This window comes from Melospiza melodia, chromosome 31, assembly GCF_035770615.1.
Source record: "Melospiza melodia melodia isolate bMelMel2 chromosome 31, bMelMel2.pri, whole genome shotgun sequence".
Taxonomy (NCBI): Eukaryota; Metazoa; Chordata; class Aves; order Passeriformes; family Passerellidae; genus Melospiza; species Melospiza melodia.
The window spans coordinates 483,020-498,144 of record NC_086224.1 but is presented as its reverse complement, the minus strand read 5'-3'; the positions used below and the strand labels follow the sequence as shown (position 1 = coordinate 498,144).

The following is a 15,125-nucleotide window of genomic DNA, read 5'->3' as shown; positions in this document are numbered from 1 at the left end:
ATGCGTTTGGGACCCTCAAAAAATGATTTTAGGACCCCTGAAATCAGTTCAAGGATCCCCAAATCAATTTGAGAACCCCAAAATGAGTGGAGACCCCCAAAATGAGTGGGAGACCCCCAAAATGACTTTGGGACCCCTGAAATCGATTCGAGGATCCCCAAATCAAGTTGAGAACCCCAAAATGAGTTTGGGACCTCAAAATTACTTTTGGGACCCCTAAAATCGATTTGAGGATCCCCAAATCAAGTTGAGAACCCCAAAATGAGTTTGGGATGCCTGAAATGAATTTGAGGACCCCCAAATCAATTTGAGAACCCCCAAAATCACTTTGAGGACCCCCGAGTTTATTTGAAGACCCCAAAATGAATTTGAGACCCCTAAAAATCTGTCCGAGGACGCCCAAATCAGTTTGAGGAGCCCCAAATGGGTTTGAGACCCCCAAAATAATTTTGAGACCCCTGAGATCAGCTCGAGAAACCCCAAAATCACATCGAGGACCCCCAAAATCACATTGAGGACCCCCAAAGTCACTCTGGGGCCCCCCGAGTTTATCCGGAATGAGTCGGAGACCCCCGAAATCATCTCGAGAACCCCAAAATCGCTTTGAGCGCCCCCGAAACCCTTTTGGGCGGGCTCGGGGGGGGCACCCCGGGGTGGGGGCGCACCCAGGGCTGGTGGGGGGGGGTGGGGTTCACCTGCCCGCCCCCCCCCCCCCCCCCAATCCCCGCGGTGCCGAGGTGGGCGCTGCTCCCACCCACGGCGTTACATAAAGGCTGATGATGATGATGATGATGATGATGATGATGATGATGATCAGCGCTGCTGGGAACGTGCGGGGAGGCGGCGGGGGGCGGGGGGGGGGGGCCCGAACCCCGAAACCCCCCCCCGGGGATGGCTGAGACCCCTCCCCAGTCAGCCCCGAGACCCCCCCCAGGTCGGTCATGGGGTCCCTGAACCCCGAAACCCCCCGGGGATGGCTGAGACCCCTCCCCAGTCAGCCCCGAGACCCCCCCAGTCAGCCCTGAGACCCCCCTGGGTCAACCCTGAGACCCCCCCCCAGGTCAGCCATGGGGTCCCCGTACCCCTAAACCCCCCCCCTGGCCGGCCCTGGGACCCCCCCCCCATTGAGCCCTGAGACCCCTTCCCCCAGGTCACGCAGGTCATTTTTGGGGTGCATGAGGTCCTTGCACCCCAAAACCCCCCCGGGGCTGCCTGAGACCCCTCCCCAGTCAGCCCCGAGACCCCCTAATCAGCCCTGAACCCCCCCCGGCCGGCCCCGAGGTCCTCGGACCCCAAAAATTCCCCCGGGCCCTCCCAAGACCCCTCCCAGACCATCTCTGAGACCCCCCCCCAATCAGCCTTGAGACCCCCCCTGGGCCATCCCTCGGGTTCCTGAACCCAAATCCCCCCAGGCCAGTCCGAGACCCCCCCGGGTCAACCCCGAGACCCCCCCAGACCATCTGTGAGACCCCCCAGACCATCTGTGAGACCCCTCCCCAGTCAGCCCCTGAGACCCCCCTGGAACGGTCCTGAGGTCCCCGCACCCCCAAAGCCCCCTGGACCGGCCCTGAGACCCCCCCGGGTCAACCCTGAGACCCCCCCAGACCATCTGTGAGACCCCCCCGTGCCATCCCTGAGGTCCCCGCACCCCAAAACCCCCCCTGGACCTGCCTGGGACCCCCCCCAATCATCCCTGAGACCCCCCAGACCATCTGTGAGACCCCTCCGGGTCAACCCTGAGGTCCCCGCACCCCAAAACCCCCCCTGGACCTGCCGAGACCCCCCCCGGGTCACCCCCGAGTTACCCTGAGCCCCCCCGGGTCAGCCCCGAGCCCCCCCAGGTCACCCCCGAGCCCCCCCGGTGCAGCAGCGCCCCCGAGGGCTCCAGGGAGGGTCTGGGGGCGCTCAGAGTGGGGGGCGGGGGGTGTGGGGGGTCCCCTCCATCTCCAGGTGAGGACCCGCAGTAATGGGGAGGGGGCTGCAGACCCCCCAGGGGACACGAAGGGACCCAGCCGGGGATGGACGGGGCCGGGGGTCGCACAGGGGGGGTCGCGGGGGGCTCTGACCCCCTCCCCAACCCCAGGGGCGCCCCCACGACCCCCCCCGGGGGTCCCGGGGCATCTCCCCTTCCCCATTTGCCCCGCGGATCCCGGGGGTCCTGACCCCCCCCCCCCCCATCTTCGGAGGTTTTGGGGTCCCTCCGGTTGGGGCACAGCCCCGGGGGGATCCTGGGGTCCCTTGGGGGGTCCCGGGGGTCGCTCGGGGGGATCGGGGGTCCCTCCATTCCTTGGAGGGTCCCGGGGCATCGCCCCCTCCCCCGCGTTCCCCTGGGGGTCCCGGGGTCCCTTGGGGGGTCCCGGGGCATCGCCCCCTCCCCCGTTCCCCCGGGGGTCCCTTGGGGGGTCCCGGGGGTCTCTCGGGGATCCCTTGGGGGGTCCCGGGGCGTCGCCCCCTCCCCCGTTGCCCCGGGGGTCCCGGCGCCGCGCGGGGCTGGGCGGACCCCCCCGGTCCCGGCGCCCGCCCCCGGCTCCCCCCGCCCCGCCCCGCCCGCCGGTGCCGGTTGCCGGTGCCGGGGCCGCCTCGGGGAAAGTTGCGGCGAGCCCCGGGCGGCGGAGGCAGCGCCGGCGGCCGCGGGCACCGCGAGCGGCGACACCGGGGCTGGGCGACACCGGCGGCACCGGCGGCACCGGCGGCGGCAGCGGCCGAGCATCCCCCGGTAGGAGCGCGCAGCATCCCCGGCGCCGGCGCTGCCATCCCCGCTCCTTCTCCCCCGCTTCCCTCCGCTTCTCCCTCCCCGGTTCTCCGTTCCCGCTTCTCCCTCCCCGCTTCTCCATCCCGGTTCTCCCCTCCCGGTTTCCCCCATCCCCGTCCTCCGTTCCCGGTTCTCCCCTCCCGGTTCTCCCCTCCCGGTTTCCCCGTTCTTGTTCTCCCCTCCCGCTTCTCCGTTCCCGGCCTCTCCTCCCGGTTCCCCCGTGCCGCCGCTCCCACCCCCGGTGCCCGGATCCATCTTGGCTCCGGTGCTGCCTGCGCAGCCGCCGGCTACCGGGGGGCGGGGGGAGGCCGGGCCGGGGGGGCGCCCGCCGGGGCTGCGGCCGCTACCGGGGCCCGCGGGAGGCACCGGAGAACGGGGCCCGGGGGCAGCTCCGGGGCTGCGGGAGCACCGGCGGACGGGGCCGGCGGAGGCGCGGGGGGTACGGGAGCACCGGGAGGAACCAAGCGGGGGTTACCGGGAGGAACCGGCGGGCTGCGGGAAGGAGCCGGGGATACCGGGAAGCAGCGGGGGCTACCGGAGGGCTACGGGAAGGAGCCGGGGATACCGGGAAGGAGCGGGAGCTACCGGAGGGACCGGGGGGCTACGGGAAGGAGCCCAGGGGATACCGGAGGAACCGAGGGGCTACCGGAGGGACCGGGGGGGTACCAGGGGGTACCGGGAGGTACCGGGAGGCACCGGGTGGTACCGGAGGGTACCGGGAGGTACCGGGGGGGTACCGGGGTGCACCGGGCGGTACCGGGGGGACCGGGCCGGGCTGAGCCGCGCTCGCCGCCCGTGCCCAGGGGCGATGGAGCCGCCGCGGAGCCTCCCGGGGCTGGAGCGGGAGCGGGCGGCGCTGGACGCGGCCCGGGGGGTGCCCGTCCCCGCTGGACGCCAGGGCCGTGCCCGGCAGGAAGGTCTGGGTCAAGCTGCGGGCGCTGTGAGTGACCCCCGCCGCGGGACCCCCGCCCAGAGAGAGCCCAGAGGCACAGAGAGAGACCCCAGACCCCAAAGGGAGACCCCCAAACACAGAGAGAGACCCAGACCCAAAGAGAGAGACCCTGAACCCAACGAGAGACCCCAAACCCCAGAGAGAGACCCCAAACCCCAGAGAGAGACCCCAGACCCAGAGAGACACCAACCCCGAAGAGAGCCCCGGGGGGACCCCCAAAGAGAGACCCCCCCCAAAAGAGAGATCCCCCCAGAGCAGGACCCCCGAACCACAAACTGGGACCCCCAAATCGGGACCCTTAAACTGCAAACTGGGACCCCCAAACCCCCAAACTGGGACCCCCAAACTGGGATACCTCAAACCCCAAACCGGGACCCTTGAACCGCAAATTGGGATCCCCAAACCCCAAACCGGGACCCCCAAACCGGGACCTTTAAACCCCAAATTGGGACCCCCAAACCCCAAACCGAGACCCCTGACCCATCCGAGGATCCCACCCCAACCAACCCCTGACCCCCCCACTCTGGGCGCCCCATTCCCCTCCAAGACCCTCACCCCAAAAAGCCCCAGGGACCCTCGGGGTGTCCCCAAGCCTCCTCTGGGCCCCTTTGGGACCGACTCGGGGTCCCCCTCCCCTTGGTGTGCCCCTCCGGGGGTGTCCCCGCGGGGTGACAGCGGCCCCCGGGGTGTCCCCAGCCCTGCGGGACATTGCAGGTGCCGCAGGTGCCACCACCCGTGCCACCCGCTGCCCTCGGGGGGGGGTGCCGGGGGTGCCACCCCCTCACCTGTGCCAGGCGCTCACGTGCCCCGCGCCCACCTGCGGCACGTGCGGAGCCCGGGGGGGTCCCCGTGGGGCGGGGGCGGCCCGGGGGGCGCCACGTGCGTGGGGACACGCGTGGGGACACGTGTGGGACACGGGGAGGGCACGGGCGGGGCGGGGCACGCGCGCGGGACACACCCGGGCTGCGTGTGGCACACCTGAGCGTGCCCGGGGACAAGGGGGTGACACTGTGGGGGTGACGCCGTGGGGGCGACACACGCGTGTGCACGGGGGGTTGTGGCACGCCCGGGGTGTCACACGTGTCGCTCCCACAGGTGTGTCCCCAAAGCGGGGGCTGTCCCCTCCTGAGCCCCCCCAGCGTCCCCACCCCGCCATCCCCAGGGGTGACGGTGCCGGGGGTCCCCGAGGCCACCCTGTCACCCCTGCGGACGTGGGGGTCACCAGGCGGTGGCAGGTGGCCCGGGGGGTGGCACTTAGCGGGGTGGCACAGCCAGGCCCTGTCCCTTGTCCCCACGGGTGACACGGGGGGCTCGGGGCATGGCTGTCCCCGAGGGGGGTCCCCGAGGGTCCCCACGGGGGTGGCGGGGCGCGGGAAGGTGACAATCGCCGTCCCCAAGGTCACAGCAGCGCCGGTGACGTCTGTGCCCCCCCGGCCCCCCTCGCTGTCGCTGTCACCGTCACTGTCGCCGTGACCGGGGGACGTGGTGGCCCCTCCCCAGCGCGTGGCTCCGGTGCCTGTGGTGGCCGCAGCGGTGTCCTTGTGCTGGCACGGTGGCAGCGCCCGTGTCCCCAGGCTGTCACCACCCTGGGCCCCTCCCCGTGCCACCTGTGCCACCCCCCGTGCCACCTGTATCACCCCGTGCCACCTGTGCCACCCCATGCCACCTGTATCACCCTGTGCCACCTGTGCCACCCCGTGCCACCTGTGCCCACCCCGTGTCGTGGTGCCATGGGGATGGCACTCCCCAGACAGGAGTCTCCCAGTTCCCTGTCCCCTTCCTGTGACCCCCTCCTGTCCCCAACCCGGGGGGGCTGTCCCTGCTCTCCTGGGGAGTCAATGCCACAATGCCACCCTGTGCCCACCCTGGGGCTGTCCCTGGGGGTCCCGAACCCTCTGCCCCCTCCCCCATGCCAGGGGTCCCATCTGTCCCCGGGTGTCCCTAACGCTGTGTCCCTGCTGTCCCCTGGATGTCCCTGACCCTGTCCCCCCATTGCTGGGGGTCCCCGCTGTCCCCTCTGTCCCTGGCTGTCCTTAACCCTGTGCCCCCATTCCGGGGGTCCTAAACCCTGTCCCCCCATTCCGGGGGTGTCCCCCTGTCCCTGGATGTCCTTAACCCTGTCCCCCCATTCCGGGGGTGTCCCCCTGTCCCTGGCTGTCCCTGGCAGTCCCGCCCTGTTCCAGGGGTGCCCCCCATGCCTCTCTGTCCCTGGGTGTCCCTAACCCTGTCCCCCCCATTCTGAGGGTGCCCCCCTGTCCCTAACCCTGTGCCCCCATTCCGGGGGTCCCTAACCCTGTCCCCCTATTCCAGGGGTGCTCCCTGTCCCTCCCTGTCCCTAACCCTGTCCCACCCCATTTCGGCTGTCCCCTAACCCTGTCCCCCCTGTCCCTCCCTGTCCCTAACCCTGTGCCCCCCATCCGGGGCTCCCTAACCCTGTCCCCCCCATCCCGGGGGCGCCCCCTGTCCCTCCCTGTCCCTAACCCTGTCCCCCCCATGCCGGGGGCGCCCCCGGTGCCCCCCAAGGCTCCGTTTCCTGCTCAAGCAGCTCGAGGCGGGCGAGGTGAACGTGGAGGAGCTGAAGCGCAACCTGGAGTACGCGGCGTCGCTGCTGGAGGCCGTGTGCATCGACGAGACCAGGTGGGCATGGGACACCCAGGGGACACCCAGGGGACGCCGGGGGGACACCCGGGGGCGGGCGCGGCGGCGCTGAGTGCCCCCGTGCCCCCAGGCAGGTGCTGGACACGGAGGACGAGCTGCGGGACATGGGCTCGGACGCGGCCGTGCCCTCCGAGGTGCGCGACTGGCTCGCCGCCACCTTCACGCAGCAGGCGCGGGCCAAGGGCCGCCGCGCCGAGGAGAAACCCAAATTCCGCAGCATCGTGCACGCCGTGCAGGCCGGCATCTTCGTGGAGAGGTGACCAGAGGGGACACGGGCACGGGGACACGGCGAGGGGGGCGTTGGGGGGGGGACGGGGACACGGTGAGGGGGGTGTGGGGGACACGCTGAGCAAGGCACAGAGGGGACAGGGACACCCCGAGATGGGCACACAGGGGACAGGGACACCCTGAGGATGGCACAGAGGGGACAGGGATACCCTGAGGATGGCACAGAGGGGACAGGGACACCCTGAGGATGGCACAGAGGGGACAGGGAGGGTGCAGAGGGGACAGGGACACTCAGAGATGGGCACGGGGGGACAGGGACACCCTGAGGATGGCACAGAGGGGACAGAGACACCCTGAGGATGGCACAGAGGGGACAGGGACACTCCAAGATGGGCACGGGGGGACAGGGACACCCTGAGGATGGCACAGAGGGGACAGGGAGGGTGCAGAGGGGACAGGGACACTCCAAGATGGGCACAGGGGGACAGGGACACCCTGAGGATGGCACAGAGGGGACAGGGACACCCTGAGGATGGCACAGAGGGGACAGGGACACTCCGAGATGGGCACGGGGGGACAGGGACACCCTGAGGATGGCACAGAGGGGACAGGAAGGGTGCAGAGGGGACAGGGACACTCCAAGATGGGCACAGGGGGACAGGGACACCCTGAGGATGGCGCAGAGGGGACAGGGACACATCAAGGATGGCACAGAGGGGACAGGGAGGGTGCAGAGGGGACAGGGACACTCCAAGGGGGACACAGTGGGGACAAGAGGGCACAGGGGGGACGGGGACACACCAAGGAGGGCATAGGGACACGGGGACACACTGAGCAGGGCACGGAGGGGACACAGTGGGGACAGAACTTCTTGGGAGGGATGTGACAGTATGGGAGATGAGCTGAGAGCAGAGGGGACCCCAAACCCAGAGACTGTCCCCAGCCCTCAGGTGGGTCCCCAAAACCCAAGAGGGTCCCTAGAACCAAGGTGAATCCCCAGGGGAGCCCCGAGGGGTCCCCAGGTGTGTCCCCAGCTCTGTCCCCAGTCCCAGGGGTGTCCCCAGCCCTCAGGTGGGTCCCCAGTCCTTGGGGGTCCCAGGGGTGTCCCAAGCCCCCCAGGCCCCCCAGCCCTGCCTCCCCCCAGGATGTTCCGCCGGATGTACACGGCCGTGGGGCCCAGCTACTCCTCCTCCGTCCTCAACTGCCTGAAGGTACCAAAAAAAAACCTCCAAAAAATCCCCCAAAAAAACCAAAACCAAGGGGGCTGCTGGGAGCCACTGGGAGGCACTGGGAACCAATGGGAGGCACTGGGGATCAATGGTTATAACTGGGAATCAATGGGAATCAATGGAATATCTGGATAATCTGGAAATCAATGGGAACAACTGGGAATCAATGGGAATCAATGGGATATCAATGGAATATCTGGGAATGTCTGGAAATCAATGGGAATAACTGGGAATCAATGGGAATAACTGGAATCAATGGGATATCAATGGGAATCAATGGAATCAATGGGCTATCAATGGAATATCTGGAAATCAATGGGAATAACTGGGAATCAATGGGAATCAATGGGATATCAATGGGAATCAATGGGAATCAATGGGAATAACTGGGAATCAATGGAAATCTCTGGGAATTACTGGGAATTTGAGAATCAATGGGGATATCTGGGAATCAATGGGAATCATTGGGAATCAATTGGAATAACCAGGAATAAGTGGGAATAAATGGGAATAAATGGGAATGAATGGGAATAAACGGGAATTACGGACTTCGCTGGGGCTTTACTGGGAGTTGCTGGGCATTCCCGGAATTGCTGGCACCCCTGGAATTCCCGGGCCCCCCCGTGTCCCCCGGTGTCCCCAGCGGTGTCCCCGTGTCCCCCAGGGCCTGGACCAGTGGTGCTTTGACGTGTTCTCGCTGCACCGCGCGGCCGAGGAGCACTCGCTGCGCACGGTGGTGTTCGAGCTCTTCACCCGCCACAACCTCAACAGCCGCTTCAAGGTGGGGATGGAGCCCCAAAATACCCAAAAAATACCCCAAAATATCCCAAAATACCCCCCACAACATCAACAGCCACTTCAAGGTGTGAATGGCACCCCCAAAATCCCCCCAAAATACCCCAAAAATCACCCCCACAACCTCAACAGCCGCTTCAAGCTGTGACCCAACATTCAAAATCCTCCAAAACACCCCCCAAAAAACCCCAAAAAACCCCCAAAAAACCAAAACAGCCCCAAAACCCTCCCCAGGAGCCCCAAACTCCAACCCAGGACTCCCTCAGGACCCTCCCAAAATCCACCCCAGGACCCCCAAAATCCACCCAAGACCCCCAAACTGCCCTCCAGGACCCCCAAACTCCCCTCCAGGACCCCCAAACTGCCCTCCAGACCCCCGAGCTGCCCCTCGGGGACTGTCCCCCCCGCTGTCACCGCGATGTCCCCACAGATCCCCGGCGCGTTCCTGACGTCGCTGCTGGAGGCGCTGGAGGGCGGCTACGGAAAGTTCCGGAACCCCTACCACAACCAGGTGCACGCGGCCGACGTCACCCAGACCGTGCACTGCTTCCTGCTGCGCACCGGCATGCTGGTACGGGGACACGGGGACACGGGGACACGGGGACACGGGCTGTCCCCAAGGGTGGCACTGCACAACCCGCCTGTCCCCATGGCCCGGTGCTGCTCGTTGCCATGGAATGTCCCCAGGGTGGCACCGGGGACACGCATGGGTGGCACCTGGAACGGGTCTGTGCACAGTTGTCACATGTGGGGTGGCACCTGGCACATGTCTGTGCCCCACTGTCCCTACACAGTTGTCACATGCCTGGTGGCACCTGGCACACATCTGCGCCCACTGTCCCCATCTGACTGTCACATGAGGGATGGCACCTGGTGCGCATGCTGCCCGTTGTCCCCACGTGGTTGTCACGGCACACCTGGGGTGTCACACTCATGGTGGAGGTGGCCCTGTCCCCATCCTTGTCCCTGACTTGCTGTCCCTGTCCCATCTCTGTCCCTATCCCTGTCCCCGTCCCTGTCCCCATCCCTGTGTCCCTGTCCCCGTCCCTGTCCCATCCCTGTCCCCGTCCCCATCCCTGTCCCCATCCCTGTCCCATCCCTGTCCCTGTCCCTGTCCCCATCTCTGTCCCTGTCCCCGTCCCTGTCCCCATCCCTGTCCCTGTCCCTCTCCCTCTCCCTGTCCCCATCCCTGTCCCTGTCCCTGTCCCATCCCTGTCCCCATCCCTGTCCCTGTCCCATCCCTGTCCCTGTCCCTGTCCCATCCCTGTCCCTGTCCCTGTCCCCATCCCTGTCCCCATCCCTGTCCCTGTCCCATCCCTGTCCCTGTCCCTGTCCCATCCCTGTCCCTGTCCCCATCCCTGTCCTGTCCCTGTCCCTGTCCCTGTCCCCATACCCTGTCCCTGTCCCTGTCCCCATCCCTGTCCCTGTCCCTGCCCCATCCCTGTCCCCATCCCTGTCCCTGTCCCATCCCTGTCCCTGTCCCTGTCCCTGTCCCCATCCTTGTCCCTGTCCCCATCCCTGTCCCTGTCCCTGCCCCATCCCTGTCCCCATCCCTGTCCCTGTCCCCATCCCTGTCCCTGTCCCTGTCCCTGTCCCCATCCTTGTCCCTGACTTGCTGTCCCTGTCCCCATCCCTGTCCCCATCCCTGTCCCTGTCCCTGTCCCTGTCCCTGTCCCCATCCCCATCCCTGTCCCTGTCCCCATCCCCGTCCCTGTCCCCATCCCTGTCCCTGTCCCTGTCCCCATCCCCTTCCCTGTCCCTGTCCGTGTCCCCATCCCTGTCCCTGTCCCTGACCGTGTCCCCGTCCCTGTCCCCAGCACTGCCTGTCCGAGATCGAGCTCCTGGCCATCGTCTTCGCCGCCGCCATCCACGACTTCGAGCACACGGGGACAACGAACAGCTTCCACATCCAGACCAAGTGAGGGCGCGGGGACAGGGACACGGCATGGCACGGGTGGCACAGCATGGCACAGGGACACGGCACGGCACAGATGGCATGGCATGGCAGGGATGGAGCATGGCACTGGGACACAGCGTGACATGGGGGACGTGGCATGGCACAGGGACATGGCACAGCATGGTGACACGGCACAGCAGGGGTGGTGTGCCACAGGTGACACAGCACGGCATGAGTGGCACAGCATGGCATGGGGGACATGGCATGGCACGGGTGTCACAGCATGGCATGGGTGGCGCAGCACAGGTGGCACAACAGACGTGGCGTAGCATGGCACAGCATGGGTGGCACAATATGGCATAGCACAGGTGGCACAGGATGGCATGGGTGACACGGCAGATGTAGCACAGCATGGCACACCTGACACAGCATGGCACAGCATGGCACAGGTGACATGGCATGGGTGGCACAGTGTGGGTGGCACAGCGTGTCCCAGACATGGCTGCGGAGCCATCCTGGGGACACCATGGTGACACCTGCGGAACGCTCACGGCCACCGACCCAGCCGGGACACAGCCGTGCTGCCACCCAGGGCCACCCCTCGCTGCGGGGGCCCTGTCCCCGTGCCCAGTGTCCCCATGGTGTCCCCGTGGTGTCCCCGTGGTGTCCCCAGGTCGGACACGGCCATCCTGTACAACGACCGCTCGGTGCTGGAGAACCACCACATCAGCGCCGTGTTCCGCCTGATGCAGGACGAGGAGCTCAACATCTTCGTCAACCTCACCAAGGACGAGTTCGCGTAAGGTCCCCTCGCTGCCCCCTCGCCGTCCCCACCCTGTCCCCTCGCTGTCCCTGACCGCGTCCCCTCTGTCCCCTCAGCGAGCTGCGGGCGCTGGTCATCGAGATGGTCCTGGCCACCGACATGTCCTGCCACTTCCAGCAGGTCAAGTCCATGAAGACGGCGCTGCAGCAGCTGGAGAGGTGGGTGGGGGCGGTGGCCAGCGCCAGGTGTGTCCCCAGGGGTGGCGGGGTGGCTCTGGGGACAACCCGGGCTCTTGTCCCCAGGCTGGACAAGGCCAAGGTGCTGTCGCTGCTGCTGCACGCGGCCGACATCAGCCACCCCACCAAGCAGTGGGCGGTGCACAGCCGCTGGACCAAGGCGCTCATGGAGGAGTTCTTCCGGCAGGTAGGGCCGGGGCCGGGCGGGGGGACGCGGGGGACACCCCGTGGGGACACCACGGATGTCCCTTGCCTTGCCAGGGGGACAAGGAGGCCGAGCTGGGGCTGCCCTTCTCGCCCCTCTGCGACCGCACCTCCACGCTGGTGGCCCAGTCGCAGATCGGTGAGTGCGGGCGAGGTCCCCGTCCCCGTCCTGTCCCCTCGCTGTCCCCTTCGCTGTCCCCGGTGTGTCCCCAGCAGCGCCGTGTCCCCTCCTGTCCCCAGGGTTCATCGACTTCATCGTGGAGCCGACGTTCTCGGTGCTCACCGACGTGGCCGAGAAGTTGGTGACGCCGCTGCCCGAGGACGGCTCCAAGGCCAAGGGCAACCCCGCGGCCACCCAGCAGCCCAGGTGGGCGTCCCCTGTCCCCAAGGTTCGTGCCCTGCGGTGGCAGTGGTGACCCTGGCCCGCTGCCAGCTGTCCTCGTTGTCCCCCAGCTCGCAGTGGCGGCAGCCGTCCCTGGATGAGCACCTGGAGGACATCAAGGCCGACCTGGCCGGGTTCCGCTCCACCTGGACCAAGCACATCCAGGAGAACAAGCAGAAGTGGAAGGAGAGGGCGGCCAGCGGTAGGGGACGGCCACCACGGCCATTATGCGCCACCATGGCCACTACGGCCACCAATGGCCACCATGGCCACCAAGGCCCCCATGGCCACTACAGCCACCATGGCCCACCACAGCCACCACAGCCATTATGGGTCACCACGGCCAGTATGGCCATCATGGGCCACTACAGCCACCATGGCCACTATAGCCACCATGGCCACCACAGCCATTATGGCCACCATGGCCACCATGGCCACTACAGCCACCATGACCACCAATGGCCACCAATGGCCACCATGGTCACTACAGCCACCAATGGCCACCACGGCCACTGAGGAGGGGCTGGGGACCACCACAAACTGCTCAGGGCCAGCTGTGTCCCAGTGTCCTCAGGCTAGGAGGTGACACAAGCGCGGTGCAGGGGGCACAACCTGGACTGCGTGGGGAGGTGCCCTGGGGGGGACACGAGTTCTGGGGTGTCCCCGGTGACCCTGCCCGTGTCCCCCAGGCATCACCAACCAGGCGTCCATCGATGAGCTGTCCCCGTGCGAGGAGCCCGCGGCCACCACCGGGACACACAGCGAGAACGGGGACGTGGATTAGCGGGGGGAGGAGCCAGGTGGGGACACCGGGAAAGGGGCGGGGACACCGGGAGAGGGAGGAGTCGATGGGAAAGGGGCGGGGACACCGGGAAAGGGCGGGGACACGGGGAGGGGGGCGGGGACACCGGGAAAAGCGAGGTGAGGACCCCAGGAGTGGGCTGGGGACACCGCGGTGACTGTCCCCTCCCCGCAGGTCCCTGTCCAGCTGAGTGACACCGTCTCAGTGACACCGTCTTGTCTTCGATGCCATCGAGTTCAGAACCATCTGTGCCAGGAGCCCCCGGGGCCGGGCTCGGATCGGTGTCGCCCCTGTGCCAGGCCCGGTGTCACCTTTGTGCCAGGCCTGGTGTCACCGCCATGCCAGGCTTGGTGTCACCCCTGTGCCAGGCTTGGTGTCACCACTGTGCCATGACCGGTGTCACCCCTGTGCCAGGCCCGGTGTCACCGCCATGCCAAGACTGGTGTGACCGCTGTGCCAGGCCTGGTGTCACCGCCGTGCCAGGAGCCCCCCCGGGCTGTCCCCTCTGTCCCAGTGTCACCGGTCCCTCACTGCCACCCCCCGGCCCCCCGCACCGGGCTCAGTCCTTTGGGATTTTTAAAAACGCTTTTCCTGCTCGGGAGGGGCTGGGGCGGGGACGGTGGCACTGGGGGACAGCTGGGAGACACGTTGGGGACATCCGTGGGGACATGTTGGGGACAGCCAGGGGGACAGATCCCCTCGGGGTCTGGCTGGTGCCACCGTGAGGGTGGCACTGTGCCCTGTCCCCATCCAGCCAGGGGACAGGAGAGGGGACAGGAACAGGAACAAGAGAGGGGACAAGAATGGGGACAAGGACAGAGAGAGGGACAGGGATGGGGATGGGGACAGGAGAGGGGACAAGGACAGGCACAGGGAGGTCCCATCCAGAGTGGCGGGGGTGGCACTGGGGACAGGGAGTGGCAGGGACAGGGACGGATCCCTCTCTGGTGTCCCCCCAGCTCTGGTGTGTCCTTGGAATGTCCCCGGTTCCTGCGACATCCCGGGAGTGCTCGGGAATGCTGGGAATCTTTGGGAATCTTTGGGAATGTTCCGGAATGTTCCAGAATGCTCCCACATCCTGGTCCGGCCGCCCCCTCCAGCTCCAGTGAGCCCCGGGAACCCCGGAATGCTTGGGGAATCCATGGTTCCAATCTCAGACCCGGGAATACTCCAGAATCCTGGATCCAGGCTTGGAATCTTCCAGAATCCTGGGTTTGGCCTTGGGAATGTCCCAGGATCCCAAATCCAGCCTTGGGATCTTCCAGGGAAGATACCAAACTGAGTTTCAGGAATGTTTCAGAATCATGGATCCAGCCCTGGGAATGCTCCAGAATCGTGGATCCGGCCCCAGGAATGTTCCAGGATCCCAGATTCAGGAATGTTCCAGAATCCTGGATCCACCCTCGAGAATGTTCCAGAATCCCGGATCTGGGAATGTTCCAGAATCCAGGATCCAGCCCAGGAATGTTCCAGATCCCAGATCCACCCTCAGAATGTTCAAGAATCCCGGATCTGGGAATGTTCCAGAACCCAGGATCCAGCCCAGGAATGTTCCAGATCCCAGATCCACCCTCGAGAATGTCCCAGAATCCCGGATCTGGGAATGTTCCAGAACCCAGGATCCAGCCCAGGAATGTTCCAGATCCCAGATCCACCTCAGAATGTTCAAGAATCCCGGATCTGGGAATGTTCCAGAATCCAGGATCCAGCCCAGGAATGTTCCAGATCCCAGATCCACCCTCAGAATGTTCCAGAATCCCGGATCTGGGAACGTTCCAGAACCCTGGACCCACTGCCCCCCCCCCCGAGCACCGCCCGCCCTCCCGGATTCCCGGGATGCCCCGCCCCCCCCGGGAATGTTCGGGAATGTCCCGGGAATGCTCAGGAATGTTCGGGAACGCCCGGACCTCCCCCCCCCACCAGCCCCCGGCCCCTCCCACTCCGGCCCTGGCCCCGCCCCCCGTGTTTGTATTTTTGTACCCCGTGTCCCCCCCGTGTCCCCCCCTCCGTGTCCCCCCCTCCGTGTCCCCCCCTCGGTCACCGCTGGCAGAGCTCCGCCCCCCCCCACACCCCGCATGTGTCCCCCCCGCGCCGCCGCCGCTAACGAGCAATTAATTATTAATTAATGAGTTAATTAATAAACGCCGCCGTCGCCACCACCACGGCCGCGCTCCGGCCATTGGGGAGGTGGGGGGAAACTGAGGGGGTGGAATTTGGGGAGGGGGCG

At 66.5% G+C, this 15,125-nt stretch overlaps 1 protein-coding gene across 1 annotated transcript; it reads left to right on the top strand.

The window, feature by feature from the left end:
* The first annotated feature begins 3,560 nt into the window (after positions 1 to 3,560).
* LOC134431312 (dual specificity calcium/calmodulin-dependent 3',5'-cyclic nucleotide phosphodiesterase 1B-like) lies at positions 3,561 to 13,508 on the top strand. Its single transcript, XM_063179296.1, is given in 16 exon segments — positions 3,561 to 3,620; positions 3,622 to 3,692; positions 6,228 to 6,341; positions 6,433 to 6,618; positions 7,735 to 7,801; positions 8,484 to 8,600; positions 9,045 to 9,185; positions 10,432 to 10,532; positions 11,185 to 11,310; positions 11,391 to 11,492; positions 11,577 to 11,697; positions 11,772 to 11,853; positions 11,955 to 12,081; positions 12,168 to 12,298; positions 12,786 to 12,896; positions 13,073 to 13,508. Coding segments are annotated over 15 exon segments (1,641 nt in total). The 3' UTR covers positions 12,881 to 12,896; positions 13,073 to 13,508.
* The last annotated feature ends 1,617 nt before the right edge of the window (positions 13,509 to 15,125 follow it).